At 37.5% G+C, this 17071-nt stretch overlaps 1 protein-coding gene across 2 annotated transcripts in view; it reads left to right on the top strand.

Moving 5' to 3' along the window:
• The first annotated feature begins 219 nt into the window (after positions 1 to 219).
• Positions 220 to 17071, top strand: part of GBE1 (1,4-alpha-glucan branching enzyme 1) — a 262803-nt gene continuing 245951 nt past the window's right edge. For both annotated transcript variants that reach the window (XM_026488982.4, XM_057306804.1), the window contains exon 1: positions 220 to 735. In XM_026488982.4, coding sequence (XP_026344767.1) covers positions 602 to 735 — 134 coding nt within the window. In that variant the 5' untranslated portion in view covers positions 220 to 601. The remainder of the gene's footprint in view (positions 736 to 17071) is intronic.

Raw genomic sequence — 17071 nt, forward strand, 5'->3', positions numbered from 1 at the left:
CATTCTCAAAGGTATTACTATATCCATACTTGACTGTTGCCCTCACAGTGAATTTATTTGATCTGTCTGCAATACTGCCCCAACAAGAAATTCTCAGAACTTTGAGAAGGTCCCCTCCAAGAAAATCACACATCCATTTGAAAAGGATGCCACCAGTTGGAGTTGTTTACAGGAAGAAAAGCGGAGGGCTAGCGCTGGAGCCAAGTACGGATCAGGGTAAGGGAGGGCAAGGCTGAGCTACGGCGCCTGGGACCCGCCTGCCAGGGTGGCCTCGGCCGAGCCGGGAAGAGGCTGGGGAGGAAGGGGCAGGTCTCCCCGGCCTTTAGGTGCTAGCCGCGTGAGTGGGCGGAGGGCCCTGGACGCCTCACCCCCCGCTCGTGAGGTGCGTCCGGGAATCACCCTGGGTCCCGCTCCGCCCCGCCGCCGGGGGAGGGGGGGGCAGGCGGCCGTTCTCTCCGGCTATAAAGGGCCCTGGGCCGCAGAAGCTCGCCCCAGCGTCCTCCGGCTCCGCCTTCACCGTCTTCCTCCCAGCTAGAGCTCCAGTTCCCGCTCAGTTTCCAATCGACCCTCTCGGGCTCGGCTACTCGGGCTGCAGCAGAAGATGGCGGCTTCCGAGGCTCGGGCCGACTGCTCCGAGGCGGCGCTGGCTGAAGCCCTGGCGGACGTGCCGGAACTAGCTCGGCTTCTGGAGATCGACCCGTACCTGAAGCCCTTCGCCCAGGACTTCCAGCGCAGGTACCGCCTGACGCCACCTCAGCTCTCGCGCCCCCATCCCCCGCCCCCCTCCTCTCAGCGGGACAGGCTGCGTTCCAGGCGCGGGCTCTGGGCTGGGGCCGCCCCTTAGCTCCTGTGAGCGCAGGCCCCGCCCCTTAGCGGCCCCGCCTCTTGGGCCCCGCCCCGTCCTGCGCTGGCCCGCCCCCAACCCTAGAGGGTAGCAACTTCTTTGGGTGGGCGTCGGGTTGATTTAGTTACCTGGTTCCAGTGGCTTCCAGAGTAGTGGTTTGATAACTCCGGCCCCCGGACCAGACGTGACAGTGCCGAATAAACTTTCCTTATCCCCTGTCCCTTCCTTTCCAATCCTCGGTTTGCGCCATTGGGTACGTGCTTTGGCTCCCAGCACTAGTTTCTTCAGGCGCGATACCGAGCGAGGCAAAGCCACTGCAGGTTTTCTGACCTTTCCATTCACAGAGTTGCCCTGTGAGTTAGCGTGTGCGCAACACCCGGCGTGTGTAATCGCGCGTTTACAGTTTTCGTTTATTTCATTGCAAATACTGTGATTTTATGTCCAACAGGATTCTTTCAGGCAGCTTCTGTTCTTTCCTTGTTAGTATTTCCTCTCTCAGGGGGGGATTAAGCGTATCTTGGCCACTTTATTTCCCGCTCCCGCGGGCCAGCATTGATGAGTAAACGCACAGCAACATTTGTCAGCAACATTTGCCTGTGTTTGGCATTGCCATCCTGAAGAGGGAGAAAGGCCCGGAAGGCCAAACTTCTAGAGGCCGATGTAGGAGCTTTAGCTTTAGTTTGTCCTCTATCATGCTATAGTAAATTGGTTTATCACAATTAAGTTGCTGGGATAATAATTCTAGTAGTCAGCTCAACTTCAAAGGTATAGTTTTTAAGATTAAAATAGTTGTTATGCTAGTGATAGTAGTTACATTTGTGAGATAAGCACATTGTGATTTAATGGTTTCTGCCCTTTTAGCCAAGTGACTCCAGGAGGAAAACTACTATGGCAACAGAATATGCATAGTCACATTTTCAAGTAATAGAATATTGCCTTTATTTATTTAGATTTTATTTGTTTATTTGACAGAGAGAGAATGAGCTCAAGCAAGGGGAGCAGGAGCGGGAGAGGGAGAAGCAATCCCAATGTGGGCTGGGTCCCAGGACCCTGGGATTTTGACCTGAGTGGAAGGCAGATGCTTAAATTGACTGAGCCACCCAGGTGCTCCAGAAAATGGCTCTTTAGTTATTGGCAAGAAGCAGTATTGGGGGTAATGAAACAGGGTTGATTTGGAATTTGGGAAAAAAAAATCATAGGTTCACGACTTGGCATTGTCACTTACTACTTGGATCTAATCCAACAACTGTTTAGTAAGGATTCCCTATGAACAAAAGAAGCGGGGGACGCAAAGTTCAATATAGCATCTCATTGCAGAGCTTATATGTCCTAATGAATGAGCCCTCCTCAAAGTAGTCACTTTGAACTGTTGCTCAGTTAATCAGGTGATTGGGCCCTTACACAGCCTTATGAAATTGCTTTCAGTATTTACAATTTACGCTTTCAAAGTGACTGCATAATCTTCATGGTTCAAAATTGGATTTGATTTAGAAATAGTCAAAAAATTTTAGAGCACATGATGGTGGTCAGACTTTTTTGATGTGCTTATTAATGACGATCCTAAATGTATGCTTTGTAAATGACAAAAGACGTTTCTAAAAGAAGACTTGTGGATGTTTTATGTTTCCCCACCTTCTTTAAAACAGAAAAAGGTCACAGCTGACGAACAACCCTTGTTAAGTGTTTCTTTCATGTAATTCACTTCAACTCCATTGGGATTGAAGCAGTTATGATCCTCTTTCATGGTTTGTCAAAATTAATGAGAGGGGCAAAGGCCAGAATAAGGAAGTGAGGGCAATCCAGTGTTGTTGGTGAAAAGGCTAGTCTAGTGGGCCCTTGTGCCTCACTCTGACCTGGATTCTACTTCTGGCCTTGGTTCTGAGTAATTGCCATTTTCCAGCACACATGTTCCCTTTAGGCATATCAAATAGTAATTTGGCATTTGGCAGTAGCAACTTTTACTGTTAACATGTGAAGAATAAAAAAATTCTTCACTCATAAAGTTTGGTGCTGGTTACTTTTTCTATTTTCTGTTTATTTCTAATAACCCAGTGGGACATTGTGTCTTTGGCCTAACAGAAAGGAGTGTGTCACTCCTACTGAGGAGTGAAGAAAATTTAGGGCACAAACAACGGTATTTAAGAATGACGATGGGGGAGGTAGTTTCTTGACATTGATGGACTGTCTCATCCTTTCCCAACTAAAGTTATCTCATTAACAGTTCTGTTATGTACATTTGTTGTTCTTGTTTACCTTCTCTTTAACTGTAAGAATGTCAAATCAAGTGTGAGGATTAATGAATTACTCTGTGACATAAAAATTAGTACATTAGTGTGTGTGATAGTCTCAATGATGTCTCATTGATTACCTTCTAAGATGGGATTTTCCTTTTGGCTGTCCTTTTTTCACCTGTTATTTATACTGCAATTATTTGCTGTGATCATAATTTCAAAATCTTAGTGTTTTAAAACAATAAGATTAATTGTCCCTATATTACATGCCAATGTGTGTCAGGCTGTCCTCATGGTCATCACTCAAGGATTTAGGATGATGAAAGCTTCTTTTTGAAACATGCTGCTATAATGTTAGCTGTACGGAATACAGAACATGTTAAACTATGCACTGTTTCTTACAGCTTTTGCCTAAGACTGAGTCACTTCTGCTGACATGTTATATTGGCCAGTGTAAGTCAAATGTGACTTCTGAGCCATGGGTGTGAAACAGAGAATTGACATTTGTGAACAGCTTAAAGAACAGCACAGTTGCAGTAGCACTTGTATACCCTCTGTTTAAAGTTTATATAGTATTTTTAGATTTTAATTTAATCCTGATGACAAAACCACGAGGCAGGAAGGGTTTTTATTTTTCATGACGTACAGAGGAAGAACCTGAGATTTGGTCAAGTGCTTAAATTCACATGGCTAGTAGTACTGAAGCTGGGATTAATCTTCTTTCTAGAACTATTTTCAATAGGTTTCACAAACAATGACTTCTTGGTAATTTAGTGGATACCTCTTTCCTTCTTTATCTCTAGCATTGGACATTTTGGGCCACTTCTTGTTACTAGAAGCCATGAAAATCTTTTGCTTTTCTTCTATTACCTCTGATGGTTTTTCCTCTCTTTCTGACCATTTAACATAAGAGATTCTCAGGGCTCTTCCTTATGTCCTTTTATGTATTTCTACTTCTATACTTTCCCTAGGCATTTTCCTCCATCCCATAGATTCCATTTATGTACTGAGGCTGCCCACATCTATCTTCGACCTCAAATCTCCTGGTCTCAGTCATATTTATAAATACCTTCATTCTGATGTCCTAGAAGTGCAAAACTCAACATGTGTAAACCAAACTTCGGGTTTTTCATCCCAAACCTGTTTGTCGCTTTATAAGCTATCTCCATGTGTGGTATCCTTATCTATCAAGTGCTCAAGCCTAAAAAACTTAACACCTATACTTAATTCTCACCTCTTCTTTCTTCTTCTTTTTTTTTTGATTTTAATGTTTTTTTATTATATTATGTTAGTCACCATACAGTACATCCCTGGTTTCTGATGTAAAGTTCGATGATTCATTTGTTGCGTATAACACCCAGTGCACCATGCAATGCGTGCCCTCCTTACTGCCCGTCACCAGCCTATCCCATTCCCCCATGCCCCTCCCCTCTGAAGCCTTCAGTTTGTTTCTCAGAGTCCATAGTCTCTCATGCTTCATTCCCCCTTCTGATTACCCCCCCTTTCTTCTTCCCTTTCTTCCCCTACCGATCTTCCTAGTTCTTATGTTCCATAGATGAGAGAAATCATATGATAATTGTCTTATCTCCAAGTAGAATTGATGATAGCTCCTGTTTTTCAACTACATGTCACTTTATATTCCTACTGCTATCATCCTACTCAAGTTGCTAACATCTCTGGCCTGGTTTACAAAAACAGCCTCATAGTTGCTCCACCTTTTTCAAATGTCCTCAACAATTCCCCATGGCTACTTCTCATGATGTGCAAGATTCTGTATTATCTGGTCTCTGTCTCCCTTTTTAGCCTCATTTTTGGACCTTTCTTCTCACTCTGTACCATCTAACCAGAGGGGGCCTGAGGGTTTAGAGAGGCAGCTCAGATGTCTAAGGGCCATTCTGTAAGGGGCACTAAAATATCACTAGAATAAATTGGAAACATGTCCATTTTATGCATGCACTTCTTTTTTAATATTGAAGATTTTCGTTTCTTCATTTGTGTGGGCTCACAAGAAGGTAGGGGTCTAGAAAAATCATGAATAAAAGGCAAGAGAGATTAAGAATTGGAAACATTTTTTATTTTTATCAGAAGTGACTCCTTTAGCTCAGTGGAAATGAATTAATAAGTGAACCCTTTTATATATTTTTATGAATATAATTTTCCTCTACCGCATTAAATAGATCTTTAACAAATGTTTGAAGGATATCAGTTGGCAGTGTGCCAGAATATTCTGCGTTGGAAGCCACATGTTTTGGTAGACATGGTTCCAGCTGTGCTTTTGTACTTGCTGTTCATTCTGTTTTTTGGATACTTTGCTTCTATCTTTTATGTTCCTCTATGTGCTTCTGGAAACAGCTTAGAAATATATTCCTTCCCTAATTTCTCTCCATCCTTATGAAATTCCAGGCTGTCTGAGGAGCCTCACTTCTTGTCTACCACCTTGAACACCCCATCCTAAGGATGTTCATCCACTGTAATGTAGTTGTCTTTCTGCTCTTCTGTATCCCCGGCTAGATCGTTTGCTCCTGTGGGTGGGCACTTTTTCTGTATTGTTTGTTTACTATTGTCTTCTCAGTCCATAGAATTATACCTGGCTAATAGGAAGCAGTATAGTATTTGCATGAATATGTTCTGAGTCTATTTTTCTGTTTTTTCATAGCAGTGAGTCTCAGGTCAACTTACCTTAAGCTAAAAATGTGGGGAATACTGGGATGAACAGAGAAGCAGCGGTAGTTACCAGAGGATTATGTATGACAGTCTAGGGAAGGGAAATATATGTTCAAGTAAAGGGCTAAAGATAACCAGAGAAAATCAAGAAAATCATTAATTAGATATTTCCACAGAGCCTAAAGGTTTAGTCACTAAAGGGATGTTCAGTTTGAGAGAGCCTGATGTCAAATTGTGTGCCCAAGGATGGGAGGAGAGGTTTTTGTGACCCTAAGTATACTAAGTTTTACAATTACAGTGAACATCTCTGTTTTGTTAGGAATGAAAATAGCTTTTACATTGGTAGCTAATCAGAGTTGGAAGCACTTTGGATTTGGTGTGTCAGCAGCCACACCAAAAATTGATTCTCACAGCACAGAAGTATATCATAGCTGCATGGTGCACTTTTTTCTCAGTGCCTGGCCAACTTGTTGGCTCTGAGGAAAGTCAAATGTCAGTGATTCTAGAAGGCAGGGAAAAATCTAAAGATTACAAGATGTATCTTGCCCACTCTTCTGTACTAGTAGATTTATTTGCCCTTTGCAGCTGAGCTCTGTACTAACTCCATTTACTCCTGAATTTTCTACGGTGATGGGCAAGAGGCTCTGACCTCTTTTCATTTTCAAAGTGCCTTAAAATGACTTGATGGAGCATTTTGGTTTAGTTTGGGTTCCGGTGCCTGCTGTACCACCTCCTGAGAAATGACTCTTTATGTGATAACTTCTTAGAGGATTCAGTTCAGCTCCCACCAAGCTGGCCCTAGGTAGTCAGCGAGATGTTAATATAGTCCCTGTGAAATGTGCTATAGTTTTAGACTGATAAGAATATCATGCTGCTGTTATTTGAAAGCATGTATTAAACTTCAATTATACATTTATAGATATTAAAGGAAAACATGAAAGTGTTTTCATTGGAGAGAATTGCTGCTACCAGTTCATTCTAAAGTCAGTTTATTTTTTACTAAAGAGTACATTCTCTTCTTGTGATGTCTACCCGTCAGTAGATGCTTACCACTGTTTTGAATCCAGGGTTCTTTTGTGTTTAACATCCAAAAGCAGCATATTCTGTTTTGTGTTTAGAGTAACAGGAACTGAGTACATTAATAAAAGGTAAAACCACATTAAATACACGTTATTAGATGACCTACATTCATTAATTTATTATATAATTACGTTGCATCTTATTTGATGTTGTTGTAAGGACTTGTGAAACTAGTGTTTTTGATATTTAAATGATTAGAATAATTTCTATTCTGAATTTAGTTCCCTAACATGTAAAATGGGGAAATTTATAGAAATATTGCTGTGTATATGTTGCAAAGTATAAGAGCAAGATGAAGCTTGAACTTGAGCTCTCGTGTGCTAATCGCTTTGAATCTGAGGACAAATTAATCAACCTCTGTGAACCTCAGTTTCCTTTTCTGAAAAAAATGGGATGGGACCTACCTTCTAGGAGTGCCTTGAGAACTAGGGATATATTAAAGATCCTCAGTAAATAAATAATAGTTATTTGATGATGATAATATTATAAGCAAAACAGCCTTCCATCATAAATATTCACTAGGATATTATTTTCAAAAGATTTTATTATTGTTAGCTTCTTTAATGCTGTATCCTGAAATCAACCATCAGATAAGTAACAGGACCAGAGATTCTCCACAACTCTTCCATTTTGTTGGATGGCATCTTTACTTTAGGGGGTTCTTTCTTTTTTCCTAGTGGAGCCATTGTGTGAATGAGGTGAGGAGGTGGTAATTTTAATCATAGTCTAGTATACAAGGAAAAGAATATGTTTAAACTTTGATCCTTAATTTGGAGAGGAAATGAGAAGGCAATTGCCTGTTTACTATAAGCTGAAGGCAAGACGAGTCCCGGATATAATGAGCACAAAGCTCCCTTTAGAGCGAGAGGTAAATGCTAGCCTGCAGAAGCTCACAATCACTCTTCTTTTGATCTTCCTTTTCCGTCTTTTCTCGTCTTTCATCTGACTGCTAACTGTTCATATTCTTGGGCATCAAACGGCTACAGGGATTTTCTTCCTCCTGAACTTTGGATGGTTGGAGGAATGGTCATATCAAGTTTACTGATAAACAGAAATAACTTGGAAAATAAGAAAAAATATATAGCTGCAGCTTAAAAGTTTGAAAATGAAAGAATTGTCCAGTGAGATCTGAATATATAATCTATTAGTAAGAATAAAATTTTAAATCCTGTGTCTTGCCTTGTCTTTTCTCTCTCTTTACTTGATTATTTCAGTTATTTTTAGTATGTTTGATTTTGCAATGAGATGTATAAAACAGAAAAATGGAATATTTATGTGTGTTTTAGTAGATCCATTGAACAGAAATCACAATGAGTCACAGGTCCTGGGTATGTATCAGAGGGACTCCTGAGTGGCTCAGTTGGTTAAGCGTCTGTCTCTGGCTCAGGTCATGATCCCAAGGTCCTGGGATCGAGTTCTGCATCAGGCTCCTTGCTCAGCAGGGGAGCCTGCTTCTCCCTCTGCCTGCCGCTCTCCCTGCTTGTGCTCTCTCTCTCCGACAAAGAAATAAATAAAATTTAAAAAAAATAAATAAAATACGATAATCAGAAACCAAGTATACAGGTACACTTCTTGTATAGGTAACCTGGAAGTTTTCCAAATATTTAGCAAATGAGAATTAAATATTTCTTTTACGAATGAAATCATATGTTACTTAATATCATATCTAATTTATTTTCATTTTCATAAATTATAAACAACAGCCACAGGTTATATTGAATTATGAATCACTGCGTAATACAGGTACGTTCTTTGTTACAGAAGCATAATAAAGTCAGTTATGCATGTAGGTCTATGTAACAGAAAACCCAACGTGCCCTCAATTAACAGAAAATCCCACAAACTGAGTTATTAAAGAAACTTTGTGTTTCTCACAAAGAAAGAGAAGCTGAATGGTTTGGGCTTTAGCACTGAGCCATCCTTTATCTTTCTGCTCTACGGTCCTTTTCTCATGGTCTTTATTCTTACGCTTAGAAGATGGCGGGGCACATCTAGGCCCCACATCTGTCTTCCCAGCAGGAGCACATTCATGCTAGCTTACTCTGTCCATTTTAGTCAAGCATGTGTTAGATTTCCTGTAAACTCCATCTAGGTCTTTCAGTTTACAAATTATTGACCAGAACTGTCCCATGGTCATTCTTAGCTGAAAGTGAACCTTGATAGTCAAGGCTTTTCGTTATACACACCTTCTTGAGAAAGTCCTTTTTGGCTTCATCTATCGGATCATCCCAGACCTCTTTCCTTTGCTCCAAAAGGACACTACTGCTGCCTAAGATTAAGTCTTAGTGAGACTATATGTTGTAGTTCCCTAATATCACATCTGTGTACAGAAAGAACCTTCTGAGTAGAACCCAGGTGTTTTCATTTCTCTCAAGTCTATAGCCACATCCCTCAATATCACCAATCTCTGAGTTATGGCTTTCACTTTTCTAAACCTGATCTGTATTTTTTCTGGATTATTTTCTTAGAGGACTATAGAAACTTTTGACTGCTGTGATCCAAAATGAGCTGATTGGGTCTCCTCAGCTACCTGGCTCCAAGACTTAGGAACACCACTGTCTTTTTCCTTTTAATTTCACAGATATATTACTCTTAAAAAATAATGAGAGTATTTTGAGAGGAAATGAGTTTGTCGATTGCTAGTAACTTTTCATGTATTCTTGGGTTCATTAAAAAATGATCTGATTTATCTTTAAGTTACATCATGTTTGTGAGGTTAGAAAGAACTAAATTAAAGATGTCAGTTAATTTACACTCAAACTTTAAACACAAATTCTCTGTTATCTAATGACCTGCCTGTTTATGAGGCTTTAACAGTATACCTTCCTATGCTTTTCTTTTGAAAGCTTGAGATGTGTGACTGTCATTCTCACATCATACCTAGCACAGACTTTTTATATAAATATAGGACTTTATCATCATAGGCAAGTTTAGTGTTTCGTCTCTGATAATAAGACTAAAGAGAAATTTGTGGAAGAGTGCGATTCCTCTTTGATGTCAGAGTAGAAGATCATTGCTGTGTCTGGGGTCATATAGGTTTTCTCTCCTAAGAGGTTATAGGCCTACTACCCATAATTGTTCTGTACTATTATTTAGATCATGAGTAACTAATGTTTGAGTTACTATCAAATTTTAATTGTTTTACAGTCTTCTCTCAAGAGGATTGGTTATTACTCCCGGATTTTGGAAGTTCACAAATGAGTTCATATTTGTCATTTCTATGTTTTTTTTCTTTCCCTAGCTCTGTTCTTTCTGCTTTAAAAATCTCTGATACTTTTGTTACTTGTACATTTTTGTTGCTGTTGTTTACACGTGGGAGTCTTTCATCCTCTTGACCGTTTCAGTTGGCAGTGTTATGTTGGTTGTTTAAAATTGTGCTTGCTAGCGATAAGAATGTAATGAAACTAACAGATCTCTTTTTGCTTCACTTCCCTAAGGTGCCCTTTATTGAAAACTATATGCTATCCATGCAGTATTAGGTAAACCTCTACTCACAAATACAATGTGTAAGCAGGAAGTATATAGAAACAAGAGTATTAAAATAACTGAAGTTTTGTTGTAGTTGTCCAGAGTACCTTTAGAGCTAGAAGACTTTAAAAACAAACAGAAAAACAGTGACCCCCGCCAAAAAAAGGTTAGAGAACATTTAAAAATAGAGTGAATTTCGAAACTGCAAATTGTATTAGACTGGATTTTAAAAAGAAATGTTTTGAAATAATTATAGATTCATAGGAAGTTGCAAAATAGTTCAAAGAAGGCTCCTGTGCCCTTTCTCAAGCTTGCCTCCATGGCAATATTCTTACATAACTATATTGCAGTCTCAAAACCAGGAAGTGAGTATTGTTACAATCTATAGACCTCATTCAAATTTCATGAGGTATTTTTTACATGCACTTAATTTTTGTATCTACTTTTTTGCAATTTTATCAAAAGTATATATTGATGTAACCACCACCATAATGATGATACGGAACTATTACTTCCATGGCCCTAAAGGAAAGTCCTCATTCTTTTATACTCACACTATTCCCTTCCCCCATCTCTAACCTTTGGCAACCAGTGGTTTTTTTCCATCTCTATAACATTATTTTTTCATTTTTAGAATGGTATGAAAATTAAATCCTACAATATGCAATCTTTGGTGATTGACTTTTTTTCACTCAGCATAATGCCCTTGAGATGAATCCAAGTTGCATAGATTAATAGTTCCTTTTTGTCACTGAATAGTATTCTACTGTGTGTATGTACCACAGTTTATCTGTTGAAGGACATGTGGATTATTTCTAGTTTTTGGCTATTAAAAATATTGCAGTAAAGTCGAGGTATTAATATTTACATATGGGTTTTACTTTTCTGGGAGAAATGCCTATGAGTGTGAATGCAGGGTCATATGGCGAGTATATGTTCAGTTTTATAAGAAATTGCCAAACTTCTCCATAGTGTCTGGGCCATTTTGCATTCCAATCAGAAATATATGTGAGATCCAGTTTATCTTCATCCTTGTCAACATTTGGTATAGTCACTTTTTTTAATGTCAACAGTTCTGATAGGTGTATAATGATAGATCATTGTGGTTTTAATTAGCATTTTTCTAATAGCTAATTATGTTGAAAATCTTTTAAAGTGTTACTTGCCAACTATGGATCCTCTTTGATGAAATGTCTTTTCATGCCTTTTGTCCATTTTCTAATTGGATTGATTTTTTTTACCTTTGAGTTTTGAGACTTTTAAAAAAATGTATTCTAGATATAAGTTCTTTATCAGATACTTGTTTTGCAAATATTTGCCTTTTCATCTTCTAAGACGATCTTTAACAGAAAAGTTTTTAATTTTGAAGAAGTCCAATTTGTCGATTTTGTTGTTGTTCTGTGGATTGTGCTAAGAGCTCTTTGCCTAGCTCTAGGATCTGAAGATTTCCTCTAATGTTTCTCCTGGAAGTTTTATTGGTTTACATTTTACATGTCAGTCTATGACTCATTTTGAGTAAATTTTTATGTAAGGCTTGAGGTTTAGGTTGAGGTTTATTTTATTACCTATGGGTATTTGATTATTTTTAAAGATCATAAACTGACAGACTTGTATTAGGAAGTCACCTGGCCAAAAGTAAATGTGTTTAGTTAGGTATCACTGAAATATATGAATAATGACAATTGTCATCTTGTGTTACAGTTTTTTCAATATTTAATTTTCATATTTTTTCTTATGCCATAACATTACTTGATTTATATTATAAACATATGCAGATTGAATTTTAATTTGACTTTTTAAGGTTTTTCTTATTTCATGCCTTAGAACTCACCTGTTTGTTGGTATCACCTATTGTTCAGTTTTATATTATAAAAAATACTGCTTTTAAAAATCAAGTTGCATTCATTTTGTCTGTTTACTTGGCTTAAATAACAAGCAAACTTTCAAAAATTTTTTGTTTTACTTATAGGAATGAATGTGTTAAATCTTAACTAAAGTAATGTTAATATTCCTTAAGATTAGCTGCTTTTTATCTAACTGAAATTAGCCTTTGGTTTATTTCAATCTTAATATTTACTTTGATGTTTGTCAGATTCATTGTGCTATTAATATAATAGAAATCAGAGCATGTCAATTTCCAGACAGAAATTGCTTAGATGTTGAGAGATGAAAGTTCTTAGCACATTTGTTTGGCAAAATTTGTAAAATTTATGAGTAAGATAGCTAAGAATTTACCCATCTTTAAACAGAAAAGGTAAGTGGAACTTTTGAGGATTCGTTCATTCTAATTATTCACTGTGATGAATATGAGGCACTGAGTATCTAAAAGAGACTTCTGCCAACTCTACTGATAATAAGTTATCATCATCACAATAATAATAATTATTATTACAGTTTATGTGTACATCATTTTATGTGCACTGGGTCTGAGATCTGCATTTCTAAGAAGCTCCCAGGTGATGCTGGTGCTGCTGTTTCACAGATATTTTGATTAGCAAGGCACAGCATGACCTCAACCTCAATTTAAAACTGAGTTAGTAATGGGCCAAATTTTATTCTATTAATGTTTAAGTTATATGTTCTGATTTTTTTGAAAATAAATAACCTATATGAAAATAAATAACCTATATAGACTCATATAGTTAACCACATTATTTAATTTTATAATGGTCACAATGATTTTTCTACTTACAGTAGGTAAAGGGAGTTTTATTTTATCATTATCAAAGTTACTTTTTCTTACATCTGCGTTGTGAGTTTCAATGTTGCATATACGTCTTTGGATAAGATATAGAAAATGACTACATAGAGAAAATTATTCCCCACCCTGGTGTTCCAGGGTATATGTGCATATCTGAGTCATAGGCTGTTTTATTAATTTGCTTATTTAACAAATCTATTTTCAACATCCGCATTGTCCAGTCATTTCTCTATGTGATAGTAGGACAATTATGAGTAAAGTAGGCTTCCTCTCCTACAGGAGCTCTAATTGGGGAGATGAACAAATAAATGCATTATAGTAGATACTTGTGCATAAAATTCAGTATAAGACAGATGAAAGCATATCCTGTTCTGTTAAGGAAGGGGAGTATGTACCACATAGAAGTTCACTTGAATTGCCTGAAATTCTTAAAATCATTTCTCTATAAAAGAAGTACTGAGTCTTGACGAATTTGGACAAAGCCTGAGACTTTTTTGGAAGGAGTCAAAGAATATGATAGCTAAATCATTAATCTTCATTAAAACTATAATGCAGTTATCATATGACTTTTACACAGTTTTTGTTGCTTTTAAGTGAAAGTTTACTTGCAAAAATGGTTCAGTTGCAAAATATGCTTGTGTAAGAATAGCCACATTGTGTAAGAACGGAAGCCTCTAAAATAGTTCATAAATCACATTTGATAACCTATCAGCATATTTCTTTAAAACAGAGAAACCCATTTTGGAAGGGATTGTGGACTCTTTTTAGAGGCAATAAAGCAATTCGTAAGTAAGCTAAGGGCACCCATTCCTGAATGAGTCAGGGAGATATTTTGATGATTGTCACCTAGTCAGGAAGGTCTCAGAAATGCACTTGAATGCTGAGTGCCTCCTCCTGACTGCACCCTAAATGTCTCGCCTGGATAGCACTACTCAATAGAAATACAGTATCAGCCACATAATGTAATTTCAAATTTTCTAGTAGCTACATGGGAAAAGATAAAAATAAATGGATAAAATGAATTTTTATAGTATATATTGTTTAACCCAGTGTATTCACAATATTATATATTTGGCAGAAGAGTTTTTATAGAAAGAGTTGGTATGACTGATAAGGACAATGAAGTGAAAGATTAAGGAGGGCGAGAGGTTTAGTCAGCTCTGTGTTCTTGGTAACAGTGGAAAGTATTCCCATAGTGATTCTGATTTTGCCTAAGAGAGGGAGTCAGCAATTATTGACTGGTGACTTGTTTTCAATACTTAATACTTGAAAGAGAAACGTAAGTGTATTATGTCATAAATGTAAACATGGAGATATGCCACATACTTAATTAACTGGGGCTGACTAGGTGGCCATGTCTTACCCAAGTGATTTGACATGGCTTGTCCACAGTGCCCTTTTCATTTAGGTGATTCTTATTTATGTCATATTTTCATATGCTAAATGCATTACATCTGTCCCATAAAGCAAAAACAAACACAAAATGAAACTAAACAGCCAAAGTAAATCTGGTCTTTCTTGATAAAGTGAGATTAGGTAGCTCCTCTGTGCTGTAATGGCCCTAGATCCTCCAGGATGTGCCAGCCTTCCTTTGACTCAGCCAATGACAGCTGTTCCTAAAGTTGTTGTCCTAAGAACCTAGCTTATTTGCAGTGACTCATTATGACTTGCATTATTCCTGAGTTGGTCTATGCTTGTAAGAGAGAAGGGTTGGAAGGGTTGCTCCTTGATCACTCTTGAAACTATTGTCATGTGGGTGGGTGTGCATGCATGGACATGAGTGTTCTGTATTTTATGCCCATTTCTTTATTACTTGCTTTTCTTATTTCGTCCATATGGTAGTTTCTTTAGTATTTATACTTTTTCTTTATTTTGCTCCTGCTCACTTTTCATACTTAATAGTTACCCTTGTAATAATAAAAAAAATTACTGTTTATAAAAGTATTTGTGGGCATGAAGTGCCAAATTCTTCCAATGGAATGCTGTTTTCCTTCTCTCTTTAGTACTGTGTTGTCCACATTATAACTGCTCAGTACATGCTGACTCACTGTGTATCCCTGGGGTGCTGGATGTGTGTCTTGGATTTAAGAAGAGAAGAATATATTTAGGGAACACATTATTGTCTTTTAGTTGTTTTCCAGAGAGCTTAGAATGCAGGTTTTTATTCAGGGGGTGCTTTGCAAGTAGATATTGACTGGGGGTCTGGTCCAGCTTGTTCTGGAATATTAGAAATACAGAAATATTTATTACCATCGTTGTTGGAGGGTCCCTAGAAATCTTGAAAGTAATTCTTCTATCATGTAGTGGCCTGTGGTCGGCAAAACCTCTCTCACATACAGCTTAACCTTTCTCACGTCTAATACTACTTGTGAAGAAGATTGTAATTTGTGCATTGTGCTTTTATCAGGTTGCTGTTCCCAATGCAGTTTGTGTAATTTTTCATTTCCTAACCGTCCTCGGGCAATTCTATTTAACATGCTTTCTATTTCAGAACATTCTCCTATTTAAAAAACTTCTTTTGCCTCAGGCCCAACATGCTTTTCCAGCCAGGCCAGTAGTAATTTCTATCCTTGCTGGCTTCATTCACCTTCACTGGTAAAATTTTATATAGATTTCCTAGGAATGTCTTTTTTTTTTTTTTTTAATGGCTTAGCAAATGCTGGGATGTGTAAGCCTTCTATTTGTTGATGTTACTTTGGTTTACAAAAATATTATTTTATTTTTATTACTAAGGAGAAGAAGACGTCTCTAGTTCTTATTTTTTACTTCAAATCTGTGTTAGTTTGTTAGATTGTAAACCAGACTTTGTTTTCTTAATGAACAGAATTTTAACTTTCCACCTGAACCTTTAAAGTCGTCCACATAATGTTCTTGAACAACAGTATTAACCTTAGAACAAGAGGCTGTTTCACTGATTTAAAAAAAGGGGCTCATTCAAGTTCATTTAATAGATAGCAAATTCCTTTTTAAGGTGGTCCCTTAAAAATGAGTGAAACAGATTATCTGGATTGCCATCCTGAATGATCATGATTTTGGCTTGAGATAAAGCAGCATTGTAAGTTGAGCTCTCGAAGTTGCTTTTGGGTCTGAATTCAGTAATAATGATATACTTTAGAGGGATTTAGGTTTTTAATGGGGGAAAATCTGGTAAACAGAGGCATCCAGGAGAAAGCCTTTGTTTTCTTATCATTAGCCACTCTGCCTTACATCGAAGTAGATTTTGAAATATCTCTTAACAATACCAAGTTTTTCAAGTGATTGTAGGGAATATATATAGAGATCTCAGTTCTAAAATTTGAACTCTGACTATAATACAAATACATATTATATGTGTGTTTGTGTGTATAAACGGCCTTTATATTGTGTCTCATCCGAGTCGGAATAAATGTTTTCCTATTCATTGTGCTGATATCTGTGTAGAAACATGGCAGAAAATGGGGCTTTTTTCCTCTTTGGGGATAGTCATCATAGTGTTAAAGAAGAGTACTTCTTTTTTGGGGTTATAGTTTGCATTTTAAATTTCATTGCTGTTCCTCTCAACTTCCATCTGTGTTGACATTTGGGAATTTTGTCGTTGCTCTTTCTCAAGTAGAGTGGAAAAGCTTAAAACAGAATTTACACTTTAAAATATAACAGAGGCTCTCTCACATCGTGATTCACGCCAGGTCTGAGCACTTTTTCTTTGGCCAAAAAAATTTTTTGTTGTTGTTGTTGAACGAGGTATTTCTCAAGCTTGTAACACCGCTCATTATTATATATTATTAACAACCATTTGCATTAATGGAAAGTTCTGGCTGAAAATACGATGGTAAATATTAAAATTTTAGGCACTTAATATTTTATGATATCAAAGAGATGTTTCCATATGGATATATTGTGAATTGATTGCTATTTATTAATGACATTGTGGTTTATTTTATTTTACTTTATTTTTTAATTAAGGTTCATTTGCAGCCTTGGAAATAGTAAAAATGTGAATGAGTTGCAAATAGCTACAAACAGATTGGGTGTTGTATGACCTTTTTTTGTTTCCTTATTTCCCTAACTTTCGAAATCCCAGTCCATTGGCATTCATTCATTCTC

This window comes from Ursus arctos, unplaced genomic scaffold (assembly GCF_023065955.2).
Source record: "Ursus arctos isolate Adak ecotype North America unplaced genomic scaffold, UrsArc2.0 scaffold_4, whole genome shotgun sequence".
Classification (NCBI taxonomy): Eukaryota; Metazoa; Chordata; class Mammalia; order Carnivora; family Ursidae; genus Ursus; species Ursus arctos.